This window comes from Ochotona curzoniae, unplaced genomic scaffold, assembly GCF_017591425.1.
Source record: "Ochotona curzoniae isolate NIBS_2020 unplaced genomic scaffold, NIBS_Ocur_1.0 scaffold_4506, whole genome shotgun sequence".
Lineage (NCBI taxonomy): Eukaryota > Metazoa > Chordata > Mammalia > Lagomorpha > Ochotonidae > Ochotona > Ochotona curzoniae.
In genome coordinates, this window is record NW_024467119.1 from 20,092,909 (window position 1) to 20,111,526 (window position 18,618).

Here is an 18,618-nt window from a genome sequence, read left to right on the forward strand (position 1 = left end):
GTGAACCCAGAGAGAGAAGGAGGAAGGAAGAGAGAAACCGATAAAACACCCTAGTCTAGGCAAAAACATACAAAAATCCGCAGCAATTGGTAGTTCCAGGTATAAGCAGGTGAGGGTAGACGTTAAAGCCAGAGGAGTTGAGATTCTGGGCAGCCCAGTGAATGTTGCTCATCCACCTTAGTAAACAAACGGAGCTTTACTCACTATGGGGCATTAAAATAACAGCATCTCTGGACTTGAGGTAGTGGCCATTGTTAAAGGCAGACAGTCCCAGCATTGTGGAGTTGCGTGTTAATCCACTGCCTCCAACATTGACATCCACATGGCTGCCAGTTCGAGTCTGAGCTGCTCCACTTCCACAGCACAAACCTGCGAATGGCCTGGGAAAGCAAAAGAAGATGACCCAAGTGCTTGGGACCCTGCACCCGCAGGGGAGACCCAATGGAATTGTACACCCTTGGCTTGGGTCTGGCCCAGTGCTAGCTGCTTTAGGTATTTGAGGAGTAAGCAGCAAATGGAGGACTTCTGTCACTCCTTGCTCTGTAGCTCTGCCTTTCCAATAAGTAAATCCTTTTAAAAATTAGAAGAGGTACAGGCAGTACTGCAGGAAATACTGGAGACTGAGTGGAACTGCATGCCAGACCTAGTCATCCTCTACTTGGCAGCCAGACCTCTCCCCTCGTAGCAGAAGATGAACAAAACCCATCAAATACTGCGAAACTCATAACCATGTTATCAAAAATTCCCGGGCCTGGCATGATGGTTCAACTGGCTAATCTTTCACCTCCAAGTGCTGGCATCCCATATGCGTGCCAGTTTGTGTCCTGACTGCTCCACCTCCCTTTAAGCTCCCTGCTTGTGGCCTGGGAAAGCAGTCAAGGACAGCCCAAAGCCTTGGGACGCTGCACCCGTGTGGGAGACCCAGAAGAAGCTCTGGGTTCCTGGGTTTGGATCAGCACAGCTCTGAACTGTTGCAGCCACTTTGGGAGTAAACCAGTAGATCAAGATCTGTCTTTTCTTCTCTCTGTAAAATCTACCTTTCCAATAAAAATAAAGATAAATAATAAGTCTGAAAGGGAGGAAGAAAGAAGGGAAGAAGCAAAATGGAGAAAGAAGGAGAATTGCAAGAAGAGAAATGACCCACTGGGGTGATGTTGTACAATGGATTAAGCTGCCACCTGTATTGCCAGCATTCCATCTGGGGTCAGTTTAAGTCCCAGTTGCCCCACTTCTGGCCCAGTCCCCTGCTAGTGTGCATGGGAAAGCAGTGGAACCCATCTCCAAAGCTTGAACCCTGTCACTCATGTGAGAAGTCTGGATGGTGTTCTGGGCTCTCAGCTTCAGCCTGGCCCAGCCGTAGCTGCTGCTCCCATCTGGGGAGTGAATCAGTACATCTATTTGTCTCTAACTGTGCCAAATAAATCTTCTACAGACAGTTTAAAAGGAAAGGCAGGAAATGGCCCAGCCACATGTTAACTGGGGGCAGTGATGACCCCTACTCCTCCCACAACCCAGGTGAGCCTGGCAGTATCTGCAGGAATGTTTGCTTGTTGCTCCTGGAAAATTACAACTGGTGCCCATAGGGTTGCGGTTGGGGATGCTGTATCAATGCATACAACAGACACAATTCCAATCTGAAAGAGATCCGACCCCAAACCTCCCACACGTGGAGTCTGAGAAATCCAGCTTTAACTAAACAGTGAGTGAGTCTGGGGCTTAACTGGGCCCAAGAGGTTTCTCCCTTTGTGGTGAGTATGTTGGGAGGGGAGCTCATGAGAGCAAAGGCAGGCCCTAGCTCCACCCGTGGACACCATCTTGCAGTGGGAGGAACCTGGGAGAGTTTGACCTCAGGGCCTGCTAGGAACACCCAAGCCAGGTCAGACTCAGTGCTTGGGGCTCTGGCCACAGTCACCACTGCCATGCAGTGAGTGAGTCCTGGGGTTTGGGCAGCCAGCACGTCAATTGGTGCCGGGCATCACCCACTGCCTAGGCACATCCATGAATGAAGTCACTGTGTGTTTTGGTGAGGAATCAATATGAGGGATTCCCCCAAACAGGGTCACTTTACTTGAAGGTAAGCAAGAGTACTAAGATCTGGTGGTTTGGAGGGGAGAGGCCAGATGATCTGTATGGGTCAGATTGATACACCAGTCTACAAGTGAGACCTGTGCAGGACTTGTTACCAACGAACAATGCTGACCACCACATGCCAGTCCATGCGAAAGCTAGGGCTGGGGGCCTGTCTAGCAGGGCTAGATCCTAGTGCTTGGCAGAATGTCAGGACAGGGGCAGGTCACATTATACAGGGCCATGACACTAACCAGCATGCAGGAGAAACAGGTCTGGGAGTAGATTCTCCGGGGGATGTGTAGGCCCAGTCCTGTGGAAATACAAGTCCCACTGGTTAGCTCAAGAGTTGAGGTGGTGATGGGCTGAACTAGGTGTGACCATGGAAATTGCTATCACTCATGAGTACAGGGACCAATAACAGTCCAGCAGCAGCAGTTGAATGTGCATCCTAAAACAGGGTGTGTGATGGGCTTGGTTGCAATGTTCATCAGCTCATACAAGGCCAAGTTGAAAGGGCAGGCTATGCCAGACACTGGCCTAACACCCACTTTATGAGATCTGGGTCTGGGAGCTGGTCAAGTGGAGGAACTTGGGAAACTCGCCTAGTGGCTCATAACTTACTGGTGATCACATGGTCCAGGCATGGGGGTTGGACAAGCTGGGCAAAGTAGCTCCAACTGTTGGCTAATGGGTGAGTTGGTCATGGAAGGGGGCAAACTGGGCAGGGCTGAGCAAACCTTAGCTCATAAGAAAGCACAGAAATCAGGCTGGAGCACAGGTCATGCCAAGCTAGGCTCTTACACCGACTGGTTTGTATGAGTCAGGGATGCCAGGCTGCAGCATCTGAGGCAAAGGCCAAGGCAAGGGGGAGGCGCCATGCCAGACTGGGTCGCAGCACCCAACCAGCACACATGAGAACCGGGGAGCGGGAGGGGTCAAAGCTGGTAAGAGGAATGTGGGCTCCCCTGCTAGACCACTTGGAGAGCATGAGTTAGGGTGGGAGCAGACCAGACCAGGCAGTGCTACAATACCTGTGGACCACATGTGAGCTAAATCAGGGAAAAGCCAGGCTGGGCTGACTGTTCCTAGTGGTGCAAGCATAAATCAGAGTGGGTGAGGATTGATTGGGCTTTGCCACAGCATCAGCTGGCAGATGCTGGCACTGGGGGCTAATTCTGTCAAGTTAAGCTGCAGAACCACCTGGAGAGTGCATAATCAGGGAGTGGGCCCAGCAGAGAGCATAACAACCAGGAGTGCGGCAGACATGGCTAGATGGAACAGCACCCACCAGCTTGTGTGTGGGCTGGATAGTGGGGCTGGTTGGGTTAAACTAGGCTTCAGTGTTCACTGATATGTAGGAGAGCTGAATGAGATGTGGGACAGACTGGACCAGTCTGCTGTACATACTGGCAAGCTCGGGAGCCAGGGAAAGGGGCGGGCCTGGTGGAGGTTACTGTGGACTGCTCTGACTAGGCTGCAGCTCCCACTGGTTTGCGTGAGGGCTGAGTGTGCGGTGGACAGGACCGGGAAGGACTCCAACACCCTTTCATTTGTATGGAAAACAGGGCTGCAGACAGAACTGACTCAGCAATTGCAACCACCAGCATGAGCATAAGCTGATTGGTACGACTGACTGTCCCAGACCCTGTATTGGCATTCAAACACAAGAATCAGGTCTGGGATCACTTCAGATGACATTTCTTTGGAGATCACTCCAATTAAGCTGCTGATCTCAGACCCCCAACCATGAAGAGAAGTACAGGTTCCATAGTGGCCACGGAGTGTATGTGTCAAAGCTGAGCCTCCTCGGAGGCTCAAACAGAGCAGTGGACAGCATACCCAGGTGCACATGGAGGATATGGCAGTCCATCGGAACCTGCAGAGGACACTGGTACCACGACAGAGGACAGATGATGGATGACAGAACAAACTGATCAACTATTGCAGCCAAATGTTGGCAGTGAATATCTGGGTAAACGGAGACTAAAGTGGACTATATCAGCCAATGGATTCTGAGGAAATTTCATTGTGCTTCGAATCCAGAGGTTGGCAGCAATTCAGAACGGTTGAACTATCAAAATCTCTTGAGCAAGACCCTCGGAGCGTGCCCTAGGTCAGGGACACTGGGATGGGTGGGAGGCTGGGTGGGGTTTCTCTCTTTATCTCCCCCCTTTCCCAGATACAGAAAAAAAATGTGGAAAAAATTTCAAAATCAAAAATATTTCACAGGAAGTCATATTTAAAACTTCATGAATTGTAAGACATTTTACATAAAATATACTTATCTTTTTTTTTAGATTTATTTTTATTGAAAGGCAGATATATAGAGAGGAGGAGAGACAGAGAGGAAGATCTCCCATCTGATGGTTTACTCCCCAAGTGAGCGCAACAGCCGGAGCTGAGCCCTTCTGAAGCCAGGAGCCAGGAGCTCTTCCGGGTCTCCCATGTGGGTGCAGGGTCCCAAGGCTTTGGGCTGTCCTCGACTGCTTTCCCATGTCATAAGCAGGGAGCTGGATGGGAAATGGAGCAGCCAGGACACAAACCAGCATCCATATGGGATCCACTGCTTGCAAGGTGAGGATTTAACCACTGAGCTTTCATGCTGCCCTATAATATTAATTATTGTTTGTGGATATATGCTTCAATACCTTACTGTTGTTTTAAATGCATTTTCCTTGTATTGGTATTTGACATAATTGGGCGTGATGACATGTTGAGATATCATCCCAGATATCTCAACACACTTTCATGTGAGGAGACACAGGTGTGAGGAGCTTCCCCTGGGACATAAGCCAGCTGATATCGGATTTGGGAATACTGGAAGTCTGTATGTTAGGGATCAAGTTTCCTTGATTGACGAGGACATCTGTGACACTGATCTAGATATCCAATGACTGATGGATTTGCACAGATTTCAGGAATAAGATGCATTATTAGAATGGGAATGATCTCAGAGTTCTCTTTTGGACTAATAACTTTAGTTCAGATGTCCCCATCACACAAAAACCCCAGCGCTTGTCCAGCAGTGCTCTCATTCTGGCAGACGTGTCTGGAGTCTTGATTCCGGCATACCCGAGGCAAGGATGCTCTGGCAGGTAGGTGATTTGGGAGGAGCATCACTGAGGGCATGTGAGAGGGAGATGTGGAATGAGCTACCACGGAGAGACAACAGTGTTCGCTCTGGGCAGTCCAGTAGGGGGAGCCACTGAGAACGAGCATGGGCACTGTTGCCCTGAGTTCTGGAACACCGACCAGCTGAATCCACTCTTGAGGGGAGTTTCTGAGAACACTCAGAATAGCATGGCAGATGCTGTATGGCACCTGCTGGCAGCGGAACTTGTTGGGCTATGTTAAAGTCCGTCACAGCCGAGCTGGGACCGGAGGACTCTGGATTGTATCTGTACCTGGCATCTGGCAAATGAGACTCCGTGACAAGCAGCCACAGAGCCACGCGGTAACACATCACTCCCAGCACTGTTTCCTATCAAGAGTTTTTATTAGTGAAACATCTCGTTGCATTAGGAGAAGTAAACAAGTCAATCACGTGAAATGAACCCAAATCATAGGCTACATGAAAAGCATTCTGATTAGTGTTCTCTTGAGAAGACACAGGCGATTTCCTGCAGGCATGATGCCCAGGGTCCCCCTAGGAGAATCCCCTTCTTTCAAACTCATACCTCAAGCGATTTAAATGAAAACTCAGCCCCCTTTAAGTAAGAACCCCAATAGGGGTTAGTCATATAGCATTTGTTCCACTGGACCATTAGTGATCTTTCTAGAACACAAGGAAAGAAAGTGTAGTAGGGAAAGTCTGGAGCTGAAGGTGACAAAGCCCATGCCCCACCCTGTGCTCAATCCCCAGTTGTCCCTGAGAGAAGTGTTAGGTTCTCTGCCTCAGTTTCTCTCTCGGTGGGGTGGGGGCCATGTACATTCTGCAAAGGTGCCAATGCTGACCACTTAGGTCTTTCCAGGGTAAGGGCTGCCAGAGAAGGCGCATGAGGAAGAGTTTATTATTTTCAACCTAAAGCCAGTTTGATAACGTTCCTTCCTCTGAATGAAGCCATAACTTTGACTGTAATGTGTGGGTTTTGTCTGGCTTTCTGGAAGCAAAAAAAAAAAAAATCAAATTTTAAGCCAGCTAACAAGTAATAATCATGACCCAAATACACCTGTGTGGGATTTGGTCTCATTGTGTATGGCATTAATTTTTGCCACATACTGCATTTAAACACGTCCTCTTTGTGTCTGATTATATCCTGATTGGCCTGAATTAGAGGATGCACTGGCTTATCAATTTTATTAGCGTGGGTAAGTAAAAGTACAAGGGAGTTAAGATAGGACAACCATCTTGTGAAATACTGATAAATTCTAAAAATATAGATGTGTAGCATTCCTGAAGATCAAAATTTAAACTTTTTTTTTTTCACATCTTACTAGCTTGGGGTATCTAAAAATCCTACCTTGATTTATAGCGTAGTTAATCAAGTTTCACAAATTGCTCCTTCCAGAATGGTAACATACCACACACTGTGTTAATGGAGACAAAGGAGAAATTGGGACGTGTAAACTAAAGGGCTCTATTACCTCCATTTAAAAAGAAGCGATGTAAGACAAGGCAATGATTTTCTTTCTTTTGTTTTCACTGAAATCCGGTATTAAAAAAGCAAAACAAATAAAGGAAAATGTTATTAAATTCCATGAGCACTGTTTTGGGACATGATACTGGCTTCTCTATGAAAAGCGAATGGAGAATTCGGATGATCTCAATACCCTGAGGTCTGCTTGCCTTCTCAACACTGTGACATTCCTGGCTCCCGCACCTCCTTAGGTCACCCTGAAAATCGGAGTGTCTTCTGAGAAGTGGCTCCTTTTCTGGTCCCCTCCACGACCTTGGCACCCAGCTCTTCCCTTGCAGCATCTCACAGCCTTGCCACTCTGTCAGTAGAATGATTGTCACAGGACGTGCAGGGCATGTGCTTCTCTAATTAGTGACAGCGGGCCCCAAAGCACCGAAAGAAACTAAATCTGAAGAAAGGACAGATCTGAAAAAAACTATTTCAAGAAGGCTAGCCCAGAAGAACTGTCTCCTGGTCCAATCCAACTTGCGAGTCTCTGTGGGGTTTAGTCTGTGGATGGATTTCCTAAACTCAAACTCTGCCACCAATCCTTCAGAAGTACTGAGCATTATCCAACAAAACTGTAGCTAACACAGCAGCACACTCAGCAAGGGTGACCTGGGGAAATATCAGTTACTGACTGCGTTCTCCCAGGGGTATCTTTAACATCAAGACCATGAGACGACCAAAAAAACAACTAACTATCCATAATCATCACAGCTGGCAGTTAGTCCTACTCAACAGAAAGTGTCTGTACTCACCATCTCCCACATTTCTTACACATGACTTAGGTACCTCGGCTCACACAAGTTCCAAAGCCTTAGGAGTTCATCACATTACCTCCTGCTTCCCACCCCACCCCACCCCTTCCCGATTCCTACCCAGTACCTAGAAGACACACTGATTTTCCTGGAGGATTTATGAGCTCAGAAGGAGCATAAAACGCAACATGTAATATCTTAAGCAGAAATCAGATGCATTAGAATGGTGCATTGGATGAGGCTCCTAATGTACCCTGGGTTCCAAACTCCTATTACGTATCTTCTTGGGATTGACATGGAGGAATACAACACAAAACAGTACATATGGGTTTTGAGTACGATGTTTGGTAAATGAAGCATACCGAGGAAGGTTAGGCCAAGTAGTGTCAACAAAAGTGGTGCAGAGACATTAAATTCACAGAATTCTGGAGCTACTAGCACCCAGCAATGAAAACAAAATAAAACAAAAAAACAAAACCCCAAACCCTACAGGGACTAATGAGATACCTGCTAGATGCATGAGAAAACAACTTCCGGGCATATAATTTTAAAAAACACAGTGGCCAGCCTTGTCCTCCTGTCCATCCTTCAGCTTCTGGCCAGGACGCACTCAACACGTGCCTGCCTTCCCTCCTTCCCCAGGCCACAGCCCGTGGCACCGTGGAGGCAGTGCCCAGCTCCAGTCAGGGTCAGGACCAAGCACAGTGCCTTCTTGGAGCCCCACAAGGGACAAGTTCACTTAGGTTCGGATCAGAGGTGCTCTTTCATCTGCCGTCCCCTGAGAAAAAGAAGCAACAGGGAATTAGGCCAATGTTCCCACCCTACCCAGGTGTGAAAAATTGGGGCAGGGATGGAGGTAGAGGAAGATGGAAGAGACTGACAGAAGAAAGTTCAGCATGCATCCTTTCTCTCCCCTCCCCTTCCCTCTCCTCTCCTCCCCCCTTTTCTTTCCTCCTTTCTTCTCCCAGCTGCTGTTGTTTAAGATTCAGACCTAACCTCCCAGCTCCAATGCCCTTGCAGTGCCTATCAATGGTGGCCCAGGTGCCAACATCTGTTACCCCTCCCTGGCCTGAAACATACTAAGAAGTGGTGTCCCAGAGGTGGCAGATGCATCCAGCGTGCTCATGAAGTGGCTAATGGTAGGTGAGGCAAGTCATACCTCCATGCTGCCCAGGGTGCCCAGCAGTAACACAACCATGAGCTCACCATCCCCTCTCCTTCGTCCCCAGGCAGAACCTGCAGCACCCACCCTCAAGGCCAGCCACAGCCCCTACACGCAGCACAGTGGACACACACAGAACAGAGAGGCTCCTTCGGCCAGGACTCACCTCATCCATAGCCCCCTGTCCTCGGCAGGCCAGCCAGGTGAAGACCAAACCAAAGAGCACACCCAGGGCCATGATGATGTAGGGGATGTTGGTGACGATCAGGGTGGTGTTAATCACAGATTTGAGCCGACGGGCGGACTCCTTATCAATCACAGCGCTCTGGAGGGGCAAGAAGACAGGATTCCTGGGAGACTGCACTGTGGGCCAGACGGCTTCTGCTACTTCATTCTATCCAATCATCAGCTACGTTCTAACTACACCCTTCTGGGGCAGAAGCAGATACGCTGAAAATCCACTTCCAAGCTAGAATACCAGAGGGAGTTGCCCTAGTATATTCATTATTAATACCTTCTCTATTTTCCTGGTTTCTTTTCACATAGGTTGGGAAAAGGGTGGCGGGGAGGGAACAAACTCAGAAATACTGACCTAACAGCAGCTTTTGCTCTGCATCATTTCAGTGCAACTCATCCTGCAGGCCTGGCTGCAGATCCCGCTAAGCTTAACCTCTCCGCCTTTCCTGTTAATCTCCTGGTGACTTTGAGGTCTGTGGAAGCAAGGTGCTATCTTAGCCACCTCCCTGCTACGATTAGCTCCCAGCACTGACCACTTTCATCAATCAAAGTGAATGAATGAAACACGCAAAAACCAGTATGTTGGCAGGGAGCTGGCCCGCTAGTTAGGATGCCTGTATCTCACATTGCAGTGCCTGGGTTCAAGTCCCAGTTCTACTTGTGATTCAGCTTTCATCTTAGGCAGACACTGGGAGGGAGCCAGGTGACGGGTCATGTACTTGGGTCATCCATATGGTCAGCCCAGAATGAGTTCCTGCTCCCTGGCTTCAGCCTGGTCCAACCCTGGCCATTGCAGGCATTTGAAGAGTGGACCAGAGTAGGAAATCTGTCTCCATCTCTCAAATAACTGCTTAAAAATGGCACATGGAGGACCCAGCATAATAGCCTAGTGGCAAAGTCCTCACCTTGCAGGTGCTGGGATCCCATATGGGTGTCGGTTTATGTCCCAGCTGATCCAGTTCCCATCCTGCTCCCTGCCTGTGGCCTGGGAAAGCAGTCAAGGATGGCCTAAATCCTTGACAACCTGCACCTGCATGGGAAATGTAGAAGTTCCTGGCTTCGGATCAGCTCAGCTCTAGTCATTGCAACCACTTGGGGAGTTAAGCATTGAATGGAAGATCTTTTTCTCCATCTTGCTTTCTCTCTGTAAACCTACCTTTCTTTCTAACAAAAATAATCCCCCCGAAAAAGTATTTTTAAAAAGATTAATTTAATCCTCCATTTGCAGGTGAAGGATTAGCCATTGGAGCCATTGCGCTGGCATTCCCCTCCCCCAAAAAGGGCAAAAGGCAGTCTTCAGGTTTTAATGTTTTGCTTTTCCTCCTTCCTTCCTTCCTTTTTTCCTTCTTTTCTTTCTTTCTCTTTCTTTCCTTTTTAAAGATTTATATCTATTGGAAAGGCAGATTATAGAGAGACAAAGATCTTCCATCTGCTGGTTCACTCCCCAAGTAACTACAACAGCAGGAGCTGAGCTGATCTGAAATCAGGAGCCAGAAACTTCTTCTGGGTCTCCCACGTGGGTGCAGCACTCTTGCCTGCTTTCCCGCCACAGGCAGTGAGCTGAATGAGAAGTGGAGCAGCTTGGACACGAAACACCACCCATATGGGATCTTGGTGTATGCAAGGAGAGGATTTACCTGCTGAGCCATCACGCTGGGTCCCTAATGTTTTTCTAGAGAAAAATCCCTGTATCCTACATGGGTGGAGGGAGGCACTGGGTTCACTCATTTCCTGATCCCAGCTCCTAATCCTACCTTTCTGCTAATGTAGACTCAGGGAAGCTCAAGTAGATGGGTCCCTGCCATCTACATGGGAGACCTGGATTGAGTTCCTGGCTCCCAGCTCTGCCCCAGCTCATTCCCACCTATTGTGGACATTTAGGGAGTCAACTAGCCAATAGAAATGCTTGCATGCTGTCTCTTTTCTCTCTGCCTATTTTTTAAAATATTATAATTTTATTTCAATGGCAGATCTTCTATCTGCTGGTCGATTCCCCAAAATACCTACAACAGTCATGAATGGGCCAGGCTGAAGCCAGGAGTTCACACCAGAACTCACACCAGGTTTCCCACGGTTGGGGACAGAGACTCAAATACTTGAGCCATCATCAGTTTTCTCCCAGATTATGCATGAATAAAAGTTGAGGATTGAAACCAGTATTCTGGATATAGGATATGGGTGTCCCCCACAGCAACTGAACCATTATGCCAAATGCTCACTCCTGTCTCTTGAATAAGTATATAAAACACATGAAAAAAATTTTAAATCACCATCTCCCTCTTTTTTTCTTTTTTTTTTTTTTTTTAAAAAGCATAGTTTAAATTACAAAGAGCTACCGGAGCAGACATCAAGCACAGTGGAGGTTTTCCAAGCTGGGATGACTCACCTCATTGATATACATCACTGGGAACACCATGGTTCGAATGTTTCCTGTTTCCCTAGGAAGACAAAAGGGGAAATTATTTCACAGGTATCCCTGTCCTGGCACACTCCCCCAGCCAGACTGCTGTGTAGGAAAACTCCAGCACCGAATTCTGCGGGCTGATCTGCACTGACTGCAGACTTCTTCGTTGCCTTTGCAAGGACATGTAAGCTTGAAGTCAATGGCAGCCTGGCAGTGTTACATGTTACACATTTATCATGAGAAGTTTTCAACAAAACAGAAAATACTGAGAGAGCAAATTTTCTCCAGAAGCATCCCAGGAAAGGTTACTGCCAATAAGGCTGCGTCCCTCAGAATGTTCTGGAAGCAGGCAATGTATGAGCCGCCTTCACAACAAGAGCCAGCTTGAGGGGAGGTCCTCCTATGTGCCAGCCCAGCCCTGAGGGTTTTGGGGACATGACCATATTCAACCCTCCCTGCAGTCACCTACAATAAGTACTAATGTCCCAGGTTCACAGATGACAAAGTTACAGCTCACAGAGGCTAGCTGATATGCGCAAGGTCACCATGAGAAAGTAGTGAAGCCAGAATTGTTATTCTAATTCCAGGATTCCAACTTGTAATTGATTAAATTATACACAGGTTCTTCAGAAAGTGGAATTAAAAAAGTTTAGGGGTAGACATCGCCTGAGACCCTCCCCAGACTCCAGATCAGAGCACCAGGTTTGGAGTCCTGGCTCCACTCCAATTCAGCCCCTTGCTGATGTGTGCCCGCACAGGCGGCAGGTGAGTGAACCACAAATGAGAGCTGTTTTTCCCTCCCTCAGCCTCTTACATACATTTTCAAGGGACTTTATAACAATACATTAGTTTTAAAAAGGTAACTTCTTTTTCCCTTGGAGCAAAAAAAATGTTGACATGCAGGCAAGTTTTTCCACCATATGTGTTTCTCGTGAATGTTTTAAAGGTCTCCTGTACTGTCTGAGAAGGTGGCAAAAGGGATTCTTATTAGGATTAAATCTGGCCATTTCCACGGGTAAAGCAGACCACTCATCACTTACTGGAAGATAATTTGAGGAGATTCTACACAGGATTCTATCCTGGGTGGTTTTTGTTTTGTTTTGTTTTGTTTTTTCCCTCCAATCAATATCGCACTTTCTAAAAAAGCCCCTTGGACAAGTGGGAGCAGGACCCTCTACTTAGGAATAGTAATTAAGAAGAGGTCTATGGCCACAGTGGAGGAGGACAGGCCGGACTCCAGAGCCCATTTTAATTGCCCACATGAGAGCTTGCTCCTGGCACCATGGGAACGCCATGACCAGAGCACTCGTGGGTGAGGGGGACTGCCCAGTGGCAGCTACAGAGCCCCACGCTTCTTATCTGCAAAGTTGAGGCAGGACAAGCTTGCAAGTTGATGCATAGAAAGTGTATACAACAATGCTGGGCCTGTGGCAAGCACTTGCGCATGCTTAATGAACCACAGCAAAGACATTCAAAGCTCAAGGCCACCAAGAAAATGCTGCCCCTGCCCTGTCCCCTAAGTACAGTGGGGGCCAAGCTCAAGTGAGCATGACACGTCTCTCCTGACCCATCCAACCTCACGGGAGAGCCAACCTTGCAAACCACCCCTACCTCTGTAGAAAGAAGCAGAACTTACGGGAAGTCATCCAGTTTCTTGACATAAACGTTGATCTGGAATCTCTTGGCTGCTTTTAGGATAATTCCAGTCAACTGCAAACCAGATGTGAAAAGGACATGTTAGGACTGATGAAACTGCCAATCTGACTTTTTCTCCCAGGGCACCAGGTCTGTGTGGCTGTGATAATCAGGCAGGCTGTGACCATGCCTGATGGGCAGAGTGGGACAGGGGAGGGAAGATGCTCAGAATGGAAGAACTATGGCTGGGCAGGATGGACCAAGCCTTCTCCAATGTTCACATGGAAGCCCCATAAGATACAGATTCAGATTTGGGTTGTGACAAGTTCCCAGGAGCCTGCCCCACTTTGAGTAGCAAAGCCATTGAGGACTCAAGCAGGAAGTGGGGATCCCACACATCCCTTGTTGGGGCTACAACTCCAGGCAGCTGTCAGAGGGTCAGGAGGAGGAGGGTGGTCCCTGCCAGGAAATGCTGCCATGTCCAGCCAGCCTCTCCACCCAAGAGCAGCTCCACCCTTGCCCTTGGAGGGTAGGGGGCCTGGGTATATGCCCTGATGACCAGCGCCATTTGCACTCCGGCTGGTGAAAGGGCATTGACCAATGGTGAAGAGTGAAAGGCAGAAAGCCACAGCTGGCCTCACTGACCAAAGGATGGGATCCCTGTTTTCTTGGATAAAGGGATGTGGCTAAGAGAGGAGTGTCCCTAAAACACTGTGCCAAAAAGATGCTCATGCCCTTCTTTCTCATTCCTTGGTGTGTTCAAAGTCTCAGGAACGAAGGTTTCTGTCCTCAGTCTATACACTGAGCTGAAGCGATAGCCATGTCCCATCAGGATGGCTGTAGCTTTTCTCCTCTGGAGTATAGAACTAAAGCAGATGCATCTCATTTATTTAAAATTGGCAGGGTCAAAGGTGCCTGTAGGGAAGTTTGTCCAAAGTGACAGAAGATGATCTACATGTCATATTTACTTGTTCACATGGAAATGTAAATACTGCCCAGTGGGAAGGTGGCAGAGGGCTAACTTGCACCTTGAGTGACTGTACCCCGATGGCAGCTACGCGTGTGGGGACAAGGTTGGCCATGCGGATCTGACCAAGCTCCGGTGCCTCTGGGACTGGCTTCCAGTGGCTGCATTTGTGTAGTTAAAGCTGCTTTGCTGTATTTCCACAGCACTGGACCTGCAGGACCCGGGAAGGCACCTCTGTTTGCAGTGAGCCATTTCCTCCATGTGAACACGTCTACACAAGCAGACAGTGTTTCTAAAGGGGGCTCAGCACTGTGTGAGTGAGGGCTGGGGGAGGGGCAGGTACTCACGGGGTTGACGTCCACAAAGGTCTCGTGCTCCTCCTTGTTGGGATGCATGCCGCCTATGGCAGAAACAAACTTCTCATCTGCCAGGTAAAAGTGTGGGAAGGACATGATGATGGGTGCACCTGTATTTTAAGAAAAACAGAGACAGATGGATGGTGTTCTTAAAATTCAACATGGACATGCACTTCCTGACCACACTCCTGACTCCTACAGGGAAATAAAACAAAGAGGTAGATATGAAGAAAGGGGTGGTGGTAGTATGTTGGTTTGACTAGCTAATCCTCCATCTCCAAGTACTGGGATCCCATGTGACTACCGGTTCGTGTCCCAGCTGCTCCACTTCCCATGCAGCTCCCTGCTTCAGGTCTGGGAAAGCAGTGAAGCATGGCCCAAAGCCTTGGGACCCTACACCCGCATGAGAGACTCAGAGGAGGCTCCTGGCTCCTGGCTTTGGATTGGCTCAGCTTTGGTTGTTGTGACCATTTGGGGAGTGAACAAGCAGATAGAGATCTTTCTGTCTATCCTTCTCTCTATAGATCTGTATTTTCAATAAAAATAAATGGAATCTAAAAAAAAAGGAAGGAAGGAAAGAAAGGAAAGAGGGGGAAGAGGGAGGCTAAAATGTCATCCTGTGTCTCCTAGTTCTGAACTGGTGCTTTATTTTCTGGTGGTTTATTTGTCCCTGTGTCACTGAATCCTGCGTTATATACTGAGTCCTGACCAAATCACTCACTCTTCAACATGTACTCAACCTAGAAAGAGGAAGGTTGCCCATGGTCCACTGCAGTTTTAACTATGATGCCCCCTTTGCATTGGATGAGGTTCACGGAAGGTACAGACTGGACCAGGGACAGGACATCAAACTGTCAGATCGGAGAGGCAGAATCTGAGTCACCTGGGGTTGGCCAGCACCTCTTGAAGCCCTCACCCCAGCTACACTCCTCTCAGCGAAGATGCCATATTCTGTCTTCTGCTTGTTTCTATGTGATTGTACACTGTTTTAGCAGAGGTGGGCATGCTCTCCTTGAACAGTTGCTCAGCCGTGTCCTGTGCCCAGCCTGCAGCCAAATGGCCCACATGAAGACTCTGGTTTTGTTCTTCTTTTTCCAATTCATTGTAAGAACCAACTAGAGAAGCAGGGTATTAAAGAAAATCCATTCTACACCTGGCTAGGCAAAAGAAGAGAGGGACCTAACAACCACTGCCCAAGAGAAATTTTTGGAGAAGGGAGTTTGTTGGAAAATAATTTCAATTGCTCCCACACCCACTTGCCCACAGCCAAAGGGCACACATCATTCATTACAGATAGAAGCATTCCAAGCCTTGGTTGCCACAGTTAGAAAGACCGGTCAAGAAATGCCCACAGCGGGGGAGAGTCACTGTGGGTAATCCTGAAGCCCCCAAAAAGGCTGTGCCCCTGAAAGGTACACGCAGGGACACTGGCAGTGTTGTTCCGACAGGAAGCAACCACGCTGCCCCCTATTTAGCACAAATGAACTTGGTTTCTCCATCCCTGGGGATCTGTGTCCAGACGGGTGAGGCGCCCAGGTTCACCTGGCCGCACGACTCGGAACATGAATGCAGCAGATGTCTCAAACACATGAAGAGAACACCAGCACACAGCAGGTGCACAGTCAACTCCACTGAAGTGGTGGTCAAGTCTTCTAAAGCTACCACATGGCACTCTCCAGTCCCAGCACCTCTCTCTCTCTCTCACACACACATACAAGGCTACCATTTTCCCCCTCTCTGGAGGGAATGTTACTGGATAGCTATGTTATAACACATTTACTCTAGCAGATCCTCCCTCATGATGCCTACTAATCTGGCAGACAGCGAGCATTCTCCGTCGAGCCCTGATCCTTCCGCCCCTCTTCTGCTCCCAGAGCACTTACCATTCTTGCAGACGCTGACATTCAGCACTCCGGAGCCCAGGCAGTTGCCTTCGGGGAGACAGAAGCCGGCATTGGCTGAGTTGTTGGCCAGTATTTCCTCAGGCACCCTGAACCGGAGGGCGGGCACTCCCTGAACACTCTCATAGCCGCTGAAAGTCACGTACACGGACCTGTGAGGGCATCAGGAGACGCAGTGAACTCCAGTTCTGGGCAGCAGAGTGAGCCCGGAAATGGGGAGCTGGTGGTTCAGCAGGTGCGTGTGAGAGAGGGGTCTAAGGGAAGAGCTCACTCAAGGTGAGTGAAGAGGCAGCCACCAGGTTAAAGGCCAAATGAGGGCAGAATGAGGAGGGGGAACTGATTGCCCTTAGAATGAAGACTCATTTAAAGAAGAAAGATTGAGACAGAAAGTCCTCCACGCCAGCAGGGGCGCCCTCAGTGTGGGCACCGAACAAGGGCAGGGAAGCAAGGGTAAGACATGAGCAAAACAAAGGTAGGAAGGGCAGAGGAGGGCTTGGCCTGTTGCAGCCCTGTGCCAGCAAAGACGCTTCAGTGGCCAACAGCCTGCAGGTGTGACACTGATCCCCTGAAATCATATCACCTGGTGATGCTGCGGCCCTCTTACTTGTAGGCATGGTACATTCACACAGCAAAACTGGCTAACAATGCCTTTCTTAAAATGTGTCCCTACCATTAAACTTATTTCCCCAAATTAAAAAATTGTCTCCATATTTTTCTCCAGCCATTTATTTCAAGGGAGTGCAACATTATCTTGCCTTTAGCTCCTACTGAGGTGCCATATAAACACCACCGCCTGGCACAGGCAGCTTAACCCAATGAAACACAGTGCTGACTCTGGCATTTTCTATTTTTTAAAATTATTTTACTTTTGAGGATTTTTTACATAGTTGATTAGGGTGCAAAGGGCCACAGGCTACAGGAAAGTGGGTGAGACCACCATTTCCACATTCTTTTTTTTTTTTTTCCTTCCTGCAACTGGGGGGAAGGGGAGAGATAAGGAGAGAAGCCAGACCCAGCCTCCCAAATGCCTCTGCATTCTGGAATGGACAACAGCCACCCAACACCATTCCAGGGTCAATGTGGATCAAGCTTAGAGGGTCCTGCTCAAGAGGTTTCGATAGTTCAACAGTTCTGAATTACTGCCGATCTTACCACTCCAAGCACTATGAAATCTCTCCAGAATCCATTGGCTGACATAGAGTCTTAGAGTCTCCGTTTGCCCAGATATTTACTGCCAACACTTGGCTGCAATAGTTGATCAATTTGTTCTGTCCTCTGTTCTCTGTTATGTTACCAGGTGTCCTCTGCAGGCTCCAATGTGCTGCCATATCCTCCATGTGCACCTGGATATGCTGGTCACTGCTCCATCTAAGCCACTGAGGAGGCCCAGCTCTGACACATGCATTCCACGGTCAGATCATGGAACCTGCAATTTCCACCATGGTTGGAGTTCTGAGTTCAGCAATTCAGTTGGGCAGATTCCCCACAAACACTTCATCTGAGGAGCCCATACCTGATTTTTGTGTCTACTTGCCAATACAGGGTCTGGCACAATCCATTGCACACTGATGGTTACAATGGCTGGGTCAGTTCTGTTTCCAACCCTGTCTTCTTTGCAAACCATTGTCAGTCCAGCCCAATCCTGCCCACTGCACATTTGGCCCTCAGACAAACCAGTGGGAGCTGCAGCCTAGTCGGAACAGCCCGCAATAACCCCACCAGTCTTGACCCCCATCCTGGTTCCTGTGCTTGCCAGTATGTACAGCAGACTGGTCCAGTCTGTCCCACATCCCGTTCAACTCTCATACATGTCAATAGGCATTGAGACCTAGTTAAACCCAACAAGCTCCACTATCCAGCCCTCATAACTGCCAACGGGTACTACTCTCTAGCCATGCCTATCCCAGCCCTGGTTCTCATGCTTGCTAGTCGGAGTGGCAACCCAAGAAGGAGGTGCCCAGTATTTCCCTAACAGGCCCACTCCCACTCCGGGACCTTGTACTCTCCAGGTGGTTCTGCGGTAAAGCCCAACCAACCCTCACCCACTCTGGTTTATGCATGCCCCAGTAGGAACAGTCAACCAAGCCTGGCTTTTCCTTGATCTAGCTCACATGCAGGCTTACTAGTGGAAGTGGTGGTCCAGCAGGGGAGTCCCATGTAGTCCCCCTGCCAAGTTCGCTCCCTCCCTCTCAGGTTTCGCATGGGCTGGTTGGGCGCTGCAGCCCAGTCTGACTTGGCCCACCTCACCTTGGCATTTGCCAGTGGGTACTGTATTCTGTCTTGGCCCAGCCCAACCCCAATTCCAGCTCATGCTGGTGGGGGCTATATCCTAGCCGAGCCCATCCAGCCCCTAGTCCTGGCCCTCATGTGAACTGGCTTGTGCTGTGGCCTGACCCAGCCCAACCCATACTCCATTCTGATGCTCAGATTCACCAGTGGGTGATGTGAACTGGCCTGGTTCACCCCTGACCTGTGCCAAATGTATAATGTTTACCTGGCCTGGTCTGGG

The 18,618-nt window shown here is 48.8% G+C and overlaps 1 protein-coding gene across 2 annotated transcripts in view; it reads right to left on the reverse strand.

Moving 5' to 3' along the window:
* Positions 1-5,551: 5,551 nt before the first annotated feature.
* SCARB2 (scavenger receptor class B member 2) overlaps positions 5,552-18,618 on the reverse strand; it is a 44,590-nt gene continuing 31,523 nt past the window's right edge. For both annotated transcript variants that reach the window (XM_040966731.1, XM_040966730.1), the window contains 6 exons: positions 16,092-16,261; positions 14,200-14,318; positions 12,887-12,960; positions 11,233-11,284; positions 8,776-8,934; positions 5,552-8,225 (listed from right to left, as the gene is read on the reverse strand). In XM_040966731.1, coding sequence (XP_040822665.1) covers positions 8,187-8,225; positions 8,776-8,934; positions 11,233-11,284; positions 12,887-12,960; positions 14,200-14,318; positions 16,092-16,261 — 613 coding nt within the window. In that variant the 3' untranslated portion in view covers positions 5,552-8,186. The remainder of the gene's footprint in view (positions 8,226-8,775; positions 8,935-11,232; positions 11,285-12,886; positions 12,961-14,199; positions 14,319-16,091; positions 16,262-18,618) is intronic.